Raw genomic sequence first — 19,276 nt, 5'->3', positions numbered from 1 at the left:
GTACTGGATTGTACCCGGCTCCTCCCGGCACACCTGGTGGCAGTGGGTACCGTGGTAATAATGGGGGTTAGTGTTAGCCTCTGCACCGTCTAATGCTAAGCCCCGCCTTCGTAACGTACGCTGTTAATCAGCCAGCGGCCATTACTAAAGCGGTAGTAATAAAAGTTTAATAGAAAGTACAAAGACATAGAGAAAATATTTTCTTGAAGTGAAAAAAAAACGCACAACCTTCAATAAGTATTTTATTTTTAAAAAAATTTTCATCGATGTCCTCGACTCTGACGTAGTCCAACAACCGAACCTGTAAAAAAACACAAACACAAATAAAAACCCATTAGTAACACATGTATGCTTAGATACAGGGCCCATGTGTGATACTGTCTGTTAGACCATGTATCTAAGCCTACCACAAGGTAGGATTAGATGCAGGGCCCCAGCAGACAGTAATCTTATACTGTATAAAATTACTGTCTGCTGGGGCCCTATATCTAAGCCTACTATGTGGTAGGCTTAGAAAAAGGGCCCATTAGATAGTATCATACATGGCCATGTATCTAATCCTACCATGTGGTAGGCTTAGATACAAGGTCCATGTGTGACACTGTCTGTTAGACTCTGTATCTAAGCCTCCCACAAGGTAAGCTTAGATACAGGACCCCGCAGTCCGTAATGTTACACTTACCCTCTTGTTCGGCTTCGGGTGCAGTGGTTGTCCTGACACCATCCAGCATCGTGACATCATGCACGGCGCACAGCGCTGTGATGTCATGACGCGAGAATACGTCAGGACTTCCGCTGCGCTTGGGAAGGAGGAGGGTAAGTATAGTGTTATCACTATAGTAACATGTTACCGTGTATTTTATTACATACACCGTGTTCCAAATTATTATGCACATTGGATTTAAGTGTCATAAACATTTAATTATTAGTTTTTAAAGTAAACTCATGGATGGTATTGTGTCTTAGGGCTCTTTGGATCATTGTAATCAATCTCAGAGACCTGTGATAATTAGTTTGCCAGGTGTGCCCAATCAAAGGAAAACTACTTAAGAAGGACGTTCCACATTATTAAGCAGGCCACAGGTTTCAAGCAATATGGGAAAGAAAAAGGATCTCTCTGCTGCCGAAAAGCGTGAAATAGTGCAATACCTTGGACAAGGTATGAAAACATTGGATATTTCAAGAAAACGTAAGCGTGATCATCGTACTGTGAAAAGATTTGTGGCTGATTCAGAGCACAGACGGGTTCATTCAGATAAAGGCAAAATGAGGAAGGTTTCTGCCAGACAAATTAATAGGATTAGGAGAGCAGCTGCTAAAATGCCATTGCAAAGCAGCAAACAGGTATTTGAAGCCGCTGGTGCCTCTGGAGTCCCGCGAACCTCAAGGTGTAGGATCCTCCAGAGGTTTGCAAGTGTGCATAAAGCTATTATTCGGCCACCCCTAAACAATGCTCACAAGCAGAAATGGTTGCAGTGGGCTCAGAAATACATGAAGACTAATTTTCAAACCGTGTTGTTTACTGATGAGTGCCGTGCAACCCTGGATGGTCCAGATGGATGGAGTAGTGGATGGTTGATGAATGGCCACCATGTCCCAACAAGGCTGCGACGTCAGCAAGGAGGTGGCGGAATCATGTTTTGGGATGGAATCATGGGAAAAGAGCTGGTAGGCCCCTTTAGAGTCCCTGACGTGTGAAAATTACCTCTGTAAAGTATGTAGAGTTTATGACTGACCACTTTCTTCCGTGGTACAAAAAGAAGAACCGTGCCTTCCATAGCCAAATTATCTTTATGCATGACAATGCACCATCTCATGCTGCAAAGAATACCTCTGTGTCATTGGCTGCTAAGGGCATAAAAGGAGAGAAACTCATGGTGTGGCCCCCATGTTCCCCTGACCTCAACCCTATTGAGAACCTTTGGAGCATCCTCAAGCAAAATATCTATGAGGGTGGGAGGCAGTTCACATCAAAACAGAAGCTCTGGGAGGCTATTCTGACATCCTGCAAAGATATTCAAGCAGAAACTGTCCAAATACTCACAAATTCAATGGATGCAAGAACTGTGAAGGTGATATCAAAGAAGGGGTCCTATGTTAACATGTAACTTGGCCTGCTAAGTTTTTTTTGATTGAAAGAGCTTTTGATTTCTGTAAATATGACCTCCTGATGCTGCAAATTCAACAAATTACCATTTTAGTTCTCTTTACAACCTTTAAAATGTTTTGATCTCTGTTATGCATAATAATTTGAAACCGTGCATTTTGAGATTTTTACTTCTAAAAAAAAATCTGTTATCATTAGGAGATTTGTTCAATAAAATTTGCATTATACTCCAACGGTTGATGGCTGGAAGATTATACTGACTGTCATTTGCATTGACTATTTAGGAAAATCAGTCAAAAATAACATTTGCATAATAATTTGGAACGCGGTGTAGGCCCCAGTTACTATAGTAACTTTTTATAGACGCGGTGCGGGGGGCCGCAGCCGGGTCGCAATTACGACCACTGCGACCCTTGTAGCTACACCACTGAATGTGGCAGTCGCCTGGGGATTTAGGGCACCAAGCCAAAGATCTGGGGCTTGGGCCCCGAATGCTTGGTGCTAGCGACGCCTCAGGTCAGGTGCATTATTGTATTTCTTCACAGATGAGATACACAACGCACTTTTGTTACACAATCATAGCTCTAAGAGCACCCCCTCTTTATTCCCATTGATGTAGACATAACCATTCATACAGGATGTTGTCTCAATTCAATGGGATTTGAAATAAGAAAAACATAACACAGTAATACTAATAAAAATAAATATAAAAAATAAAAATATTACTCGGTCAGTGCAACTCAAGGGGATACTGCACTGGATATTTCTTTCCCTATAATTGTCGGTATCAATACATACAACAATTGAAGGCAACCTAACATCTATCATTCTTGCCCCACTCCTCTCTTTTTTTTCCCATACCCATAATTTTGCTGTTAGTACATACAACGCTCTTTTTTACACACGCATTTTTAAAAAACGCGTTGTGTAAATATAGAAGTGTCGAGTCAATTCCTTTGCATGGAATACGTGCCAAATGTTCCCATAGTCAATGGGAGTCCTAATTATGCGTCAAAAAGCGCGAACAAAATTCGTAAAAAAACATGCGAAGAAAGCGTCAAACGCTTGATTAAGCTTCCCATTTACATCAATGGGAAAGTGAGCCTTTAGTTTTTTACGCAAGCGTTTTTAAAAAACGTGTTGCGTAAAAAAGAACAGTGGGGTGGGGTTGTGTGTGGCGCAGTTGCATGTTTTGGGGGATTTGTGTATGTGGTGGGGGTGTGCTCACCACTGATTCTTCAAAACAGCTGATAAGCGGCTATGAAGGATAAGTGGCGCCCGTGTATACTCCGCCGCCCAAAAATAGGACACAGCTCTGCTACGCACACTACACACAAAGCTCTGCTTCACACACTACACACACACAGCTCTGCTGCACACACACACAGCTCTGCTGCGCGCACACACATACACAGCTCTGCTGTGCGCACACACACAACACTGCTGCGCCCGCAAGCACAGCTTTTCTGCACCCGTACACTACACACATACAGCTCTCCTGCGCGCGCACACGAACACAGCTTCGCTGCGTGCGTACACACACACAGCTCTACTGTGCGTGCACACACACAGCTCTGCTGCGCGCGCAAACACAGCCCTGCTGCGCGCGCACACACACAGCTCTGCTGCGCTCGCACACACACAACTCTGCTACATGCGCACACACAGCTCTGCTGCGCGCGCACGCACAGCTCTGCTACACACGCACACACAGCTCTGATACACACGCACACACAGCTCTGATACACACAGACACAAACACAGTTACAGCAGGTGTGCGGGGGTGGTTGCGCGAGGGGGGCCGCGAGAGGTGTGGCTGTAAGAGAGAGAGAGGGACAGACACGCAGACACCTTACCTGCAGTCCGGCCGGTCTTCATAATGGTGCCAGCTTTCCCCCTACAAACCAGCTTCTATGCTAGGTCGCTCTGAACTGCGCTTGCGCAGTACAGAGCCAGATGGCAGAGGCAATGAACGGGAGACGTTCATTGTGTCCTATACACTGTGCTGCCGTATTCCATCTGTGTATATGTTTTTTTAAGAGACACATACAAAGATTAAATAAAACATGGCAGTAAGAAAGTGTTAATAAAAAAAACATTGTGTGTGAAAAAATAAGGTCCATAATATTTTATTAAATAAAAACACATAAATTAATAAAAAAAAAAAATCATGACACTGTCCCTTTAAGAAAGTACAGCTGACCTCTATAATCTTGGGGATGCAAATAGTCTCTAAGCTATACTGATTTTAAAAGATTCCTATTGTGAAGCAAATAATGATATGCCATTAAAAAATAAAGTGTGTCTAAGCCCGGTTATTGTTGGCGTGCATCGTCTGTAGAACATTTTACATTTTATGCAGCGTTCACAAAAGACTATTCAGTGATTGTCTCATTGATATTCAAGCTTTGTTATTTGTATTGAAATCAAATTGGTTTGCCAGAAGGAAGAGCAGACATTACCTTCTATTTGTACATGCCAGCAGGATGAAATACAAATTTCGTCCAAAATTCTCTTTTTATCGAGTTTTCAGTAGAGTCAGCGCCTATTCAAGAGCCCACTCTCTGCTAAGTACTTAGACAGCAACACCTACTGCAGGTTAAACAGCGTGACTCTCCAGATCCTATTTCCTTGTATTGCCATAGGCTATTAAATTAACAGTTCTGAAAAGTATAGTCAATCTATGCCAATATCTCCAAGGAACTTGCTAAGAGCTCTATATTCACATACAAGTTGCACAAAGAATTTTCCAGTCACTTCTGATATTGGAAGAACTTAAACTTTATAGTTTTTTAATTTAATTAGTTTCACCTAAAATATAAATACATTAGACCCATCATCACAAAGTATATGCCATTTTCCACCAGGAACTACCACTAGGAGACCAGATCTAAGTACCGCACTGTAAATACCACTTTGTATAAGAAACTAGTCTTTATTCCTACCACTTTATGTATAAGACATTGACACTACACAGTCAGCCCTGAATATAGTACTGTATGATCAGCTACTGGTACTGTAAAATCATTGAGCACCATATAGTCACTATATATCTCGGTGGATAACAAATAGTAAACGTTAGGCTGGGTTCACACAACCTATTTTCAGACATAAACGAGGCGTATTATGCCTCGTTTTACGTCTGAAAATAGGGCTACAATACGTCGGCAAACATCTGCCCATTCATTTGAATGGGTTTGCCGACGTACTGTGCAGACGACCTGTCATTTACGCGTCGGCGTAAAAATACAGCCTCGTCAAAAGAAGTGCAGGGCACTTCTTTGGACGTTTTTGGAGCCGTTTTCTCATAGACCCCAATGAAAACAGCTCCAAAAACGGACGTAAAAAACGCTGCAAAAACGCAGCGAAAAACGCAGCGAAAAACGTGAGTTGCTCAAAAAACGTCTGAAAATCAGGGGCTGTTTTCCCTTGAAAACAGCTCCGTATTTTCAGACGTTTTTGGTCACTACGTGTGCACATACCGTAACATGTAATACTGGTTGTCCAGGGATTGTCTATTCTACAGGCCCAAAATCTCCTATCCTGTGTTGTTGGTAACAACATTAAATCACAGTTGATATAATTATGTTTTGTTTTTTTACACTGATCAACAGAAAAAATCCTTATTGTTTAAGTGAAAACATCTGTACAAAGTGAATGAAGTGCAATACAACAATTATATACAAAATAATAGAATGCATAACTATTCGGTAGAGGCAACAATTGCATCATTATTGGGAACTGGACGGGAAGCTATTTTTAAATCCTTCTACAAATTCTCATGTAGCTTTAGACTGACTTGGTCCCTTCAATACTTTAGCAGTGGTTTTTTTTTTTAATCAAATACGTTTTATTGAAGTTTTTCAAAATTCTATTGCAAAACAAAACATTGCACAATACTCCCTCCTTCCTTCCTTACAAACCCATAAGAGGGAGGGCAGCTATACATATAAACATATCTTGTTGTTAATACGTACAGTAAATTAATGTAAGTATCATAGTAGCCATATAAGGACCTCAGTTAGGCATAGAAAAAGTAGGAACTACCTCAAATTATGCTTCCCAACAATGCAACAATCTCGAGCAATTCACAGTAGAATGGTACCATTACAGATTTAGGGCTGTACCTCTTAGGTCTGACAATGGGAGTTGCTAGGCGCAATTACCATTTTCAATTTCTTGATCGCACCCTTTTCAAGATAAAATCCTTTCTTCATGCGTATAACTCCATTAAGATGATTTAATAATTCTGTACATCTCAGGGGGTTTGGATGTAGTCACTAGGTCGCTATTAATTTGCGAGCCAGATAGAAAACCTTCTTAACTGCTAACTTGTGGGGTTCTGTCATTGGAAGTTTTTCAACATAACCCAGGATGCCTACCAATCGGTCAGGGAAATTTGAAATACTGTAGTGAGAAGATGAAATAACTTCCTCTGAAACCTTTTGAGTGCAGTGCATGCCCACATCATGTGGAAAAGGTCAGCTTGTTTGTCTATGCACCTAGGGCATCTGACATCGGAGCGCAGGCCCATTTTTTGTAGAAGGGCTGTAGTGCGATATACCCTATATTCCTAAAACAATTAGGACCTTCGATGCACCACAATTAAACAAATTTTTGGGATATTAGCCAGAATCTCTTTCCAAACATCAAGAGAGAGCGAGCCAAAATCTCTTTCCCTATTATGGTCCAGAGGTGACCGTGACATAAAACCTAATACCTGTGCATACAAAAAGGAGCTAAGCCCCTTAGTGGAGCTTAGGGACTCTAAAAAGTTGGCAATCACTCAGGTGCACACCTTCAAGGAACCCAATCTGGCCTGCGAGTTGACCGCATGCCGCAACTGGAGCAACTGATAAAATAGATTATTAGAGAGATTAAACTCAGCTTGTTGTCGGAAGGGTTTCAAGTTAGAATCTTGATATAGCTGTATTATAAGCCTTTTTTCAGATCGTTCCCATATCTCAAAACCTTCCAGTTTGTATATTTTCCCCCCAGATGCACCTTACGCCAAATAGGGGTACATTTCATGACTCCATGGATACCCTGCCACTCTCTGCACTTCCACCATATTTTATGCATTAACAACATTGTTGGCATAGCACTTGGTGGTAACCGAAATCTGTGTGCCTCTTAGGCTGGGTTCACACGACCTATTTTCAGACGTAAACGAGGCGTATTATGCCTCGTTTTACACCTGAAAATAGGGCTGCAATACGTCGGCAAACATCTGCCCATTCATTTGAATGGGTTTGCCGACGTACTGTGCAGACAACCTGTAATTTACGCGTCGTCGTTTGACAGCTGTCAAACGACGACGCGTAAATGGACTGCCTCGGCAAAGAAGTAAAGTGCAGGGCACTTCTTTGCCACGTAATTTGAGCTGTTCTTCATTGAACTCAATGAAGCAGAGCTCAAGATTTACGAGCGTCTCAGACGGCTCGCACAATGCGAGGAGGAGCATTTACGTGTGAAACGAGGCAGCTGTTAACAGTCTGTCTTTTCACACGTAAATGCCTCTCATCGTGTGAACATACCCTAACAAAGCTAGCAGAGGACCCTCTCCCAGAGTGTGTGTTAAAAGTCTTGCAATAGAATCCAGAAATTCCTGAGACCCCTGCCCTTTAAAGTATTGTAATTGAGTGGCCAACAAATAGGCCTGTGGGTTAGGGACAGACAGACCTCCTTTGTCTATAAATAGTTGGAGTGTTTCCAATGTTAAGAGGCATGTAATCGTAAACTTTGCGGAATCTTTGTATTCCCATGTATCGTAACTGGGGAACTATTTTCACTGTGTTTGCATCCGCTGGTAAGGGTCCAGTTATCGTATAATTGGGCAACAGAGCTGACCTGTCCCAGTTGATGGATATCCCGGAGTATCGCCCAAACTCACTTATTATAGTCATATTTTAAGACAGGGAATTCTCTCAGTCACTCAGGAACAGCAACAGGTCATGGGCATACAGCGCCACCTCTTCTTCCATAGGCCCATTATCTCAGGTTTCTACTTTAACTTTGCAGCCAGTGGTTCTATCGCTATAGCGAAGAGAAGTAGGGAGAGGCGACAACTCTGCCATGTCCCTCTTCTAAGCCCAAATGATCCTGACACTTTATGTGCCCTAGTGAAATTCTACATAAGCTTTATCCAATCTATGAACCTTGAACCAAACCCCATCCTCTCCTGGCTGACCCAATGATAATCTCCTTCAATGCTATCAAATGCTTCAGCAGCATCTAGTAAAAATACTGCTCTATTACCTGAGTTATCTGGGGTCGTCTGGAGATTACAAATTATCGTCTGATGTTAATGGCTGTGGATTTGGACGGCATAAATCCGACCTGACCTAGATGGGTAACAAAAGTAATAGCGGAGGCCAAAAGCATGGCTAATACTTTTACTAGAGTTTTACATCAGTAGGAAGCAGTGAAATGGGCCGGTAGGATTCTCAGAATTCAGACTTTTTGCCTGGCTTTGACAACACGAGTGCTTTCATCATTGACGAAGGAAGTCTGCCCATCTCTTCTGCTACTTGCGAAGTGTATAACAATTTTGTCAAAGCAGTTCTCCATGTTTTATAAATTTCCATAGGGAACCTATCCTAGGAGCCTTCGCATTTAGCATCAAACAAACAAACTGCCAATTCCAGTTCTTCCAACATAATTGGGAGTCTAAGGCCTAGTTCACACTGAGTTTTTTTGCAGTCAGAAAAATCTGCCTCAAAATTCCTTCAGGAATTTTGAGGCAGATTTTGACCTGCCTGCATTATCTTTGCCATGTTTTTTGCGGTGTTTTACGGCCGCTGCAATTGAGTGCCGCGGGCAAAAAACACAATGAAAACTGCTTTCTCTTACTCCCATTGATGTCAATGGGAAGTCAGAGACGGAAACGCCTGAAGAAAGGGCATAACGCCTCTTTTTCCTGTGAGTGTCTTTTTTCGCACGCGGGAAAAAAAAACGCCTTCGCCTCCTATTGAAATCAATGGGAGCCGTTTTCGAATGTTTTTTTTGGTGCAGTTTCCAACACAGTTTCCACATCAAAAACAGTGCCAAAAAACTCAGTGTGAACAGGGCCTTACTGTTTTAACATTGTTGTTTTTAATCCATCCCTTTCCAGGATTGGCTGTATTTTGGGGTTGCTGTCTTGTTGGAAAGTAAAAATTCTCCCAAGTCCCAGTTCTTTTAACCCTCTACGTCCACATGCTTTCTAGATCTTGTTGTATAGTAGTACTTTCAAAAGCATGGACACATAAAAAAGTGACATATCCAGTTAGTGAAGGTAGCCAGAATAGGTAGCTGCTCGGTAGACATCAGGAAGAACCAGTTTATTCAACTGCCTTATACTCGGGAACTGGTCATTAACATGTAGGGGGCAAAATCATTCAATTTTTTTCTCCTGGGCACTCTACACACTACAGCATACATTATAACATTTGAAAAATACCTATATTGTATTGTTAATCTTTTTCACAATTACAACATTAAAATATTGTATTCCATTTATATTGTGTTCAGTGTCAGACTGGGATTCCTTCCTTTTAGTTGCATAATAAACTTTGTTGCTATTGTTGAACACAAGAGACATATCAATAAGGTAAAAAAACAATATTTGTGAATCATCTCATAAGAAATAAATCCTAGTGGTAAGCGATTTACTCCAAAGTCAACCCCAAATGGGAATGTCCTTTGCATGACTTTGGTTTCCATTATTGTAACAAAGCCTGGGCTTACCAGAGGATCAGTCTGACCCTGTATTAAAAAAACACTCCCATAAAAATTATTATTCCTTTGCCTGTTAGTAACGGGCATCTTGTATACATATGTAATTTCTATTTTGTCACCTATCCATTAAGTATTTAAATATAGCCTCCGTTCGGGACCCCTGTGCGGTCACGTGATTGCCAGTCTAACCTGCCGATTCACACAGTGTCTTTTGTGTGGACCATAAGTCAGTTTCTCTATGTAGGTCTATGAGATTCACATTCAACGTTTACTGTCAATCTCATAGACTTACATAGAGAAACTGACTTCCGGTCCATACATAAGACGTTGTGTGAACCAATTAGCCAGACTGGGGATGACGTGACCGCATCGGGGACCCAAACAGGGGCTGTATTAGCATAATAAAAATTACATGTGTACAAGATGCCCCATTACTAATAGGCAAAGGAATAATCATTTTCATGGAAGTTCTTCTTTAAAGAGGCTCTGTTCGTACGGGCGATGTGGGGATTCTCAGTAGCACTGGGCATGCGTGGAGCCCTGTGTCATACAATATGGCGCCGGTCTCCGGCGCTTGCGCATGACCCTCTTACGGTGGCTTGCATATACAAATGGTGGCCATCTTTGGCAGCCAGGAGGAAGAGGTAAGTGTGGGCGCCCCTTCTTGCACACAGCTACTCATCATTAAAATTAAAATATCACCTTATAAAATACTCCCCACCTCACTATAATGGTACCCCTGAGGAAGCCACGTTGTGGCGATACGTGTGGGGCGTTTTATACCTCCATTACCCCTCTTTATGGACACTTTACAACGTTTTAGGACTTTATTCATATGGTCTGATGCAATATTCTTCTTACTTGTGTCCTTACTTTTTGTTATCATTTCATGACGGTTATCGAGGTAGGTTCTTGTTTTTGGTAGGATTGTATATTGGACTGCTTATCAGGGCAGCATTCCCCATTTGAACCAGTTATATCAGCCATCTGCTTTTTCAAGTGTTTTTACTTTGTCTCTGTGGAGTATTTTTTGTTAATAAATTGATACGCTTTATTATATCTCTTGTGTCTATAGACTTTTTTGCCATATACATACCCGTGTGTGTGTTCTTCGTCCCTATCTACTGTAGCTTTTGGGTATGTGGCAATATATGTGCGGTGCCCACTGGTGCATTTGTGATAAATCTAAAATTGCTCGTAACTTGCTCAAAAATGATTGTTTTTCAAAATAAAAACGACTGTTGTGATCTACATTACAGCACCGATCAGATTATGTAGGAGATAGGGCACTTATAATGTGGTGACAGAGCCACCATAAATTACATTTTATTAATCAAAGCTACAGTTTCAAAAGAAACAATACAGATATTTAAATAAATCTCATACATAACAAGTCTGCATCGTTTCCCTCGATCTTCCTCTCATTCTTGTATATATCTCATATTTTCATTTTCTAAAAGTTCATTTTAAAGATATTTACAGCCTACTCTTTTCAAGAACCTCTCACATCTACAATTCTTTTCATTGATTAATCTGAAACTGTGGAAAGCACAAGCTCTAAGCATCCATCAAACGCCTCCTCATGCCACCCCTGTGCTCTTGAAGGAACAGCTTGCACTAAAAAAGAACGTAGTTGAATAAAGTATATGGCACTTCACCAAAGTCATAATATCATTTCCGTCTAAACTGTACATTTCCGCTACATGGCTCAAAAGTAAGAGTTATACTTGATACATAAGACAAAAATGACTATAATACCTGAGTAGATGGTGTAAAGCCTGCCATACACATTAGATAGCTGAATGCTCGTTCGACTGATCGTTATCTTTCCTGACTCTTCCATAAACATGCACGCTCCATTGGTAACCGATGTGATGAAGGGAATAAACTGCTGCCATGCACCTCTGGTAGTACTTATCTCCCAAAAGAACAAAGGAGTAGACATGCTTTATATCCCATATACCCAATCATTCTTTTCAGCTGCCCCCACACATATTAGATCATCAACTGATCCAATATTGCCAGGTTCGGACAACTTTAATCCAATGTGTACGGGGACACACATGCCTAGTAGCTCAGTACCACCACCCAGATTTTCTCGTACACGGGCAGCAGAGTTATTCCTGTTATTGTGCAGGGCAGCCAATAAGAATCAGCGCACTAGAAGATGCTTCTCACTAGAACTGGACTCATAAGGTTGATGTTCTGGGACAAGTATGTAACAGATTTAGACACAAGCATTTTTTTTTTATTATTTCAATTGAAAAATTGTTCTGTTTTGTCTGATCAAATTTCACAAATTAATACTTAATCATGGGACGACCCCTTTAGGATCCTGCCACAGCATCACAATGGGGTTAAGGTCTGGACTTTGATTTAGCCATTCTAGCGCCTTCATTTTTTCCCCATGAGTCCATGACTGTATATATCATGGTTCTACCCACAAACTTAATCTGAATTTATCTAGAAAATATGGTCACATGTAACGTAAGAGCTGCATCTATACATCCTAAAATAACGATAATGCATCACTGCCGTAGCTGCTATTCAGATATTCATTAGTCATCCCAAAATGAAAGAATAGGATTTGCATTTCAGGATTATTTTAATTATAATATTAGTATTGCTAACCTCTCCCAGAATGAAATCCTCCAGACGCTTTCTCAAGGCCTGCTGGGATTGAGTTGTAACATTGTTTATATTTAAATGTTTGTATTTTGTAAACGGTTACTTAGAACGGAAGTTGCTACTCAAGTACGGCTAGGGGATTTAAGTGCGAGCGCACTCAATCCCAGCAGGCCTTGAGAAAGCGTCTGGAGGACGAGAAACAGGCATAGGCCGGCTGTCTTACCTGTGTCTCCTGTGTTTTGTCCTCCTCTAACTTATGAATTAAAGCACCAAGCTCAATTGGAATATGGTGAGTGCCGTTTGATTTTTCCTTCTTAATATATTCTTACTGCCACTATTATTCTGACTCCTATACTGGTATTATGTGCGTAATATATGTTAGCAGCATTTGGGCAATGAATGATAATATTATTTGGGCACTGTATGGCATGTGACACAACAATATTTGTTGGTACTTTGTGGGCATTACAGTATTATAAGTTCAGGTTGAATCTATATCTGTGAACACTGGGTCTATGAACAAAGATTAATCTCTTAAAATATATCCACATAATGCGGTTATATTGTCTTTTTTTTGTTGCCATTTTTAAAAAATTGCATAAGAAATGCAGCACTTTACCAAGCTTTCATGAAAATACTGGCGAAAACGCAATTTGACCGCACCAAGTGAATAGACTGCATGAGCCTGAATTTCCAGACCTGTACCTAATTCATAACTGCATCTTAAAGGCTATATACACCTTTTAAATAGTAAAAAAGTGGCTATCAGTGTGTTTGGGAATGACCAGTTCAGTGACAGCGGGTCCTCGTGTCTCTGACACGCAGAATCCACCTGTTATTGATCACATCTAAGTTATGAACTTAGATGTGATCGGTAACAGCTCGACACTGAACCTGGGCGCTACCTTATCCTCTGGGTCACACCACCACGCTACTGAAATATGGGTAAGCACACTATGGAGGTTCTTACATACATTTATTACATTGGGTATGCTTATTGGGTGTAAGCTCCTACTTGAGCCTTTCACTTTTCCTGACATATACCTATCCACATGGATACATCCCTGGATTGAGATAATATAGATGTGATTTCTTATGCTATCTAGTATTTGTACATATTTCTGACAAAGTGTACATTTACTTTGATCTAGTTATAAGACTTGTTTTAGGCTGGGTTCACACGACCATGTTACGTCCATAATGGACGGAACGTATTTCGGCCGCAAGTCCCGGACCGAACACACTGCAGGGAGCCGGGCTCCTAGCATCATAGTTATGTACGATGCTAGGAGTCCCTGCCTCGCTGCCGGACAACTGTCCCGTACTGTAATCATGTTTCAGTACGGGACAGTAGTTCCACAGAGAGGCAGGGACTCCTAGCGTCGTACATAACTATGATGCTAGGAGCCCGGCTCCGTGCAGTGTGTTCGGTCCGGGACTTGCGGCCGAAATACGTTCCGTCCATTACGGACGTAACATGCTCGTGTGAACCCAGCCTTAGATTCTCATGTTTTGATTAATAATAAAGATTTTGTATTTTCTCAAAATTCTGATATTTATGGACTCCTTTTCTCTTGTTTATACATACCTGACGGATACAGGTTTCAGCGCTAGATACAGTTGCTCTGTATAAAGGATACAAAACAGCTGTATCTCAAAAAGTAAAAATTATTTTTAATAAAAAGTATTTAGAAAGTTGCACCAAACACACTGATAGACATATTAATTAAAAAAAAAACAAAAAAAAACATAACGATTTCAAAGGTTTACATAGCCTTTAAGACTTTTAGTGCAGGGTGAATAACTAAGTAATCTGTTTGGCCTTGAACTTTTCTTGCACTGCTTTTTGGAAGTGATATTGCAGTTGTTTTTCTGGGCAAGTTGTATTATGTTTTCTGAAAACATAAAGTGAATCAGAAAGTCAAAAGTCAAAAGAGTTCTATCTCTGCAGAACAGGAAATCTGTACAATTATAGGCATCTGCTGCTAGAGAAATGTTAATATTATGTGATATATGGATGGATACCTGTAGTGAATGGCTGAAAGCAGATACAGCATTCTAGCTCATTTACAGGAACACAGACGTTGTGTTATTTTCTATGCCTTCTTTTATTGAAATTGGTGACATGCAATTTCTGGTTTTAATGTCACATTCTATAGCTCTTTTTCCATGTATATTTAATTCTGTGTTTTATTTTCTGTTTATGTATATATGTCCATCTAGAATTGAACAAATGAACAGAATTTGCACACGTTTTTTATTTATCTGTTCAATCACCTTATTCAAATACATTAACTATGATTGATACGTGTCTAAATAATAATGGTCAATAAGCTTTTAAGAGATAGATGTTGGGATTTCTGTATAGTCGGGAAGTAATGCCATGGACATAGACAACTGTACTTCCTTTCAGTAGGTGGCACTTTCAATCTGTTATTAATATGAACAATTTTGCTATAATACCTTTGTAGGACTAAGCTTTTATTGATAATTTATGTTTTTACAGGCTGGTATCAGATGCCACATTCTAGCTTTTATTTCTATGGTCTTTGGACCCTCCCCCCAATTGTACTGAAACATACTTAGACCTCCCTATGACTCCATGTATTTGGGCTGTGTAGCCATCTTAAACCAGTGTAATTGAGTTTTTGTAAATAGTTGTCTATAAAGTATGAAAGAATGGAGTAGCATGTGCAGAAATTACATAGTTGTAGACTTAGGCTATGTGTCGGTGTGTTCCATTGTTCTGCTCCACTAGAAGAGCAGAACAAGGGAATAACGCTGCGCTATTATCTCCTGTAATCTCGGCCAAATCTGTGAGGGAGGCCTAACATGTATGCTGCCTGAACTCATATTTTGCAATAAATGTCTTCAATTTATATGTAGTGTAAATACTATTACATATTTTCCAATGCACCTACAGCCATAGATTAAAACTTGACAGTACTTCTGAATCCTTAGGGCTAATGTACATGGCCGTGTGGTACAGACCCATAATAAATCCATAGAATTCCATAGGGCCATACTGTATTTCCATGTCTCAGAATTTACACAAAAGGCACACAGAGGTTTTTCTCATGAACTACTACTCGATCACTACCTGTATTACATAGGTATTATCTCCTAGAGGCACTATGTACTATATGTGCCACTGTATATGTAGTAAGCATGGCCAGTCTTTCCCCAGAGAGCTCAGCTGTTTTGTGCTCTGGACTCCTGTCTTCAGATTTTGTGACAGGATGTAGCTATCTGATAGTTACTATCATCAGTCACATAAACTGTCATGGAGCTGCTTCCTGCTTTTTCAGTCACCCGTTCACCCAGAAGGGTTCTCCTTCCTCCTACCTATGCTTTAATTTAAAAAGCAAAAAAAACTTATATTGTTCTCTACCATGCTGTTACTACATATTACCACTATACAGTGACTGGATAACACCATCATACCATGACTTTATAACACCCTATACAATAACTCAATAATACCACCATATTGTGAGTGGATAACACTCCATACCGTGACTGGATAACACTCCATACAGTAACTCAATACTACCATCGTACCGTAACTAGATAATACCACCATACAGTGACTGGATAATAGCATTATACCATAACTGGATTATACCATTATACCGTAACTGAAAAATACCACCATACCATTACTGAATAATAACACCATACCGTGACTGGGTAACACTACCATACCGTGACTGGATAACACTCCGTACGGTAACTCAATAATATTACCATACTGTAACTGAATAATACCACCATAGCATAAATGGATAATACCACGATACAGTAACTGAAATATACCACCATACTGAGCCTCTACCATGTCCCCCAAATCTCATACCCCGTCTTGTCCCCCAAAGCCTAATCCTCCTCGATAACTCCACCAAATCTCAGGCCCCTCTCTGCCCCCCCAGTCTCGGCCTCCACCATGTCTCCCTCAAATCTCAAACCCCCTTCCTGTCATCCCTAGTCTAAGCCTCCACCATATTTCCCCCAAATCTCTGACCCCCTCTTGTCGCTCCAAGTCTAAGCCTCCAACCTGCAACAACAAATTTGTGCGTCCTCTATGTTCACTAACATTAGCCTCCTCCCCATTTCTCCTGTTGTCCCTGCCAGGCCAAGTTTCCAGCAGAAATGCAGCGTCATAAAGGAGGTCATAAGCAGCGTTTCTTGCTTCTAGGAAAGAGGAGCATCCCGCCCTTTGTCATGTGATATACTCCCGGCTGATACTCTGTCAATCATTTTTACAGTATGTGGAACTGCTGTTTACTACTACAATACCAGCCCAAGCAGTATAATTCTGTGTGGCCCGAGCCCACATGGACCTCAGTGCCTAGTGTTAAATACGGCCCTTATCATCTGGTGCTTCTAAGACCACTGAATTGTATTTCTACACACTTGTACAGATTTGATGCCTTACATTTTTATATAGTTCAATAAAAACGCACTGAAACAAAAATAGTTCTGTTAAATGCTATGAGTTTTGCAGCTCTAACATCTAAAATATCTTAAATATGAATCAACTATTTTGTTTAGAAGTAATCTTGGGCTTATTATTATTTTCCAGCGGACTTTGGACTTTCAAAAATTGTTGATGACCAAGTGACAATGAAGACTGTGTGTGGAACCCCAGGCTATTGCGGTGAGTAAAATATGTTTTCATTTGCAGCTTTACGATCTGTTATTAAATTTCTAATAAAATTAAGATTTGTGGTCATAGGTGACAGGGATAGATATACACTATATGGCATCAAAAATTGTCACAGAATTTACTCCATGATCTGTTTATTACAGAAGTGTTTGCCGTGAGCTTCCCAAAGTTGTCATCTGTGGTAGCCAGGACTCCTATTCTAAAACTACTTGTAGAGTACAAAACTACTTCTAAAACCTGGATTTCGAACAGTGGGAAAACATGTTTTTTTTTTACCTATGACCGCATTGTGTTTAAAAAAAACAAAAAAAAAGACAAAAATATGAGGCGATTAGCACTGTATGTGGCAAACAGAATTTTTGGTATTATTCCAATGGCATTAACAGGGCTTAACAAATTCAACAATATCATAGGCCACTATAATTTTTTCGTTTTCAACAGTTGGATGCATTTATCAAAAGTGCTTTCGTTGCTGATACCAACCAGTCAGAATCTAGAGTTAGGCCTCATGCACACGACCGTAGCTATGTGCACGGCCGTGATTATTGGGTCGGACGGTCGCGGAGTGTCACCCGCGTGCTGCCCGCAAATCACGGGCCGCGCACATGGCCGCGTGCATTAATTTCAATGAGCCTGGACAGGGCTCTGCGGCAATGCACCAACCTTGAAAAACCACGGTCGTGTGCATGGGCCCATAGAAATGAATAGGACCTCAATTAACCCGTGGATTTTCGGGGGATTGCGGCCGCAAAAGCACGTTCGTGTGCATGGGGCCTTACGGATCTGGTAATTACGGATGAAATTGCGGACCCATTCATTTCTATAGGTCACGGACACCCTTCCGTATATTTGCAGACGTGTATCCAGGCTGTAGAAATGATCCGCAAAATATGGAACAATGGCAATTGCGGACGGCTACGGATGTGCATCTGTATCTGTGGATCCATATTTGTGGACAGAAAAAATCCTTAAGGTCATGTGCATGAGGCCTAAAGTTTTTGGACACTTTCAATTCAAGAAGAATAATATTCCTAAAAAAAAAATATATAATATCTGAAACTGCTTTGTGAAAATTTCTAATTGAGATCTATAGCTCATAGAAACTTACAATCGTTTAATCAGCCAGTGATATAAAATTATTCTTAATACACCATGCTTATTATGAAGCTGAATTAATATATTGCATACAATTTATTTCAATCTATGTTGCTTTGCTTACTATGTATTTTACTACTGATATTCCCTCAAATGATGCTCTCAGGTTTTACTGTGATGACAGATGGTAGAGTAATAGTCTAATGAATATATACAAATAATACCATTTCAAATTAGCCTGTGCAGATCTGTCCGGAACCGAAAGGTCAAAATTTACAACCCAGAATTGAATAATAAGGCTATGTTCACACGGGGTATTTTGGCGAGTTTTTTGACGCGGAAACCGCGACGCAAAACTCGGCAAAAACGGCCCGAGAACGCCTCCCATTGATTTCAATGGGAGGCATCGGCGTCTTTTTCCCGCGAGCAGTAAAACTGCCTCACGGGAAAAAGAAGCGACATGCCCTATCTTCGGGCGCTTCCGCCTCTGACCTCCCATTGACTTCAATGGGAGGCAGGAGAAAGGGTATTTCTCGCTGTTTTATGCCCGCGGCGCTCAATGGCCGCGGGCAAAAAACGGCGCGATAATCGCCGCGAAAATCGGCGTGCAGGGAGAGGAATATCTGCCTCAAAGTTCCAAACGGAATTTTGAGGCAGATATTCCTCCCCCAAAATACTCCGTGTGAACATAGCCTAATACAAGAAAAAATGTTTTCTTGGTATTTGTTTAACATAAAAATGACATAAATGATAGTATTATGGATAAATATTGTTATAGGCCATACATAAAATTGTATTTGTTTATAGGTGCCATATGTATGCTGTGGTTAGGGATTATGATGCCATGCACTGTATTAGTGACTGCTAATACGCCTGTTTACGGCAACCTAGTCTATGCCATTCACGGGTATGGTAATCCTGCTCAAATGGCCATGAACAGAGGAACCGTGGATCCTGGCCGTTTAACCCCCTTAGATGTTGCGGTCAAGAGCTCCCTCTGTTAGACCCACAATTATGTCCTGATCGGTTGCCATTAGGGTTTACACCTTTGTCACCCAAAA

General features: G+C 40.8%; 1 protein-coding gene across 3 annotated transcripts in view; it reads left to right on the top strand.

The window, feature by feature from the left end:
- The window catches only part of CAMK4 (calcium/calmodulin dependent protein kinase IV), a 289,756-nt gene that overhangs the window by 186,621 nt on the left and 83,859 nt on the right, over positions 1-19,276 (top strand). For all 3 annotated transcript variants that reach the window (XM_075836731.1, XM_075836733.1, XM_075836732.1), the window contains exon 7: positions 17,037-17,111. In XM_075836731.1, coding sequence (XP_075692846.1) covers positions 17,037-17,111 — 75 coding nt within the window. The remainder of the gene's footprint in view (positions 1-17,036; positions 17,112-19,276) is intronic.

Source organism: Rhinoderma darwinii, chromosome 1 (genome assembly GCF_050947455.1).
Source record: "Rhinoderma darwinii isolate aRhiDar2 chromosome 1, aRhiDar2.hap1, whole genome shotgun sequence".
NCBI classification, from domain to species: domain Eukaryota; kingdom Metazoa; phylum Chordata; class Amphibia; order Anura; family Rhinodermatidae; genus Rhinoderma; species Rhinoderma darwinii.
The sequence above is the reverse complement of the archived record's forward strand: the minus strand, read 5'-3'. Positions and strand labels throughout refer to the sequence as shown.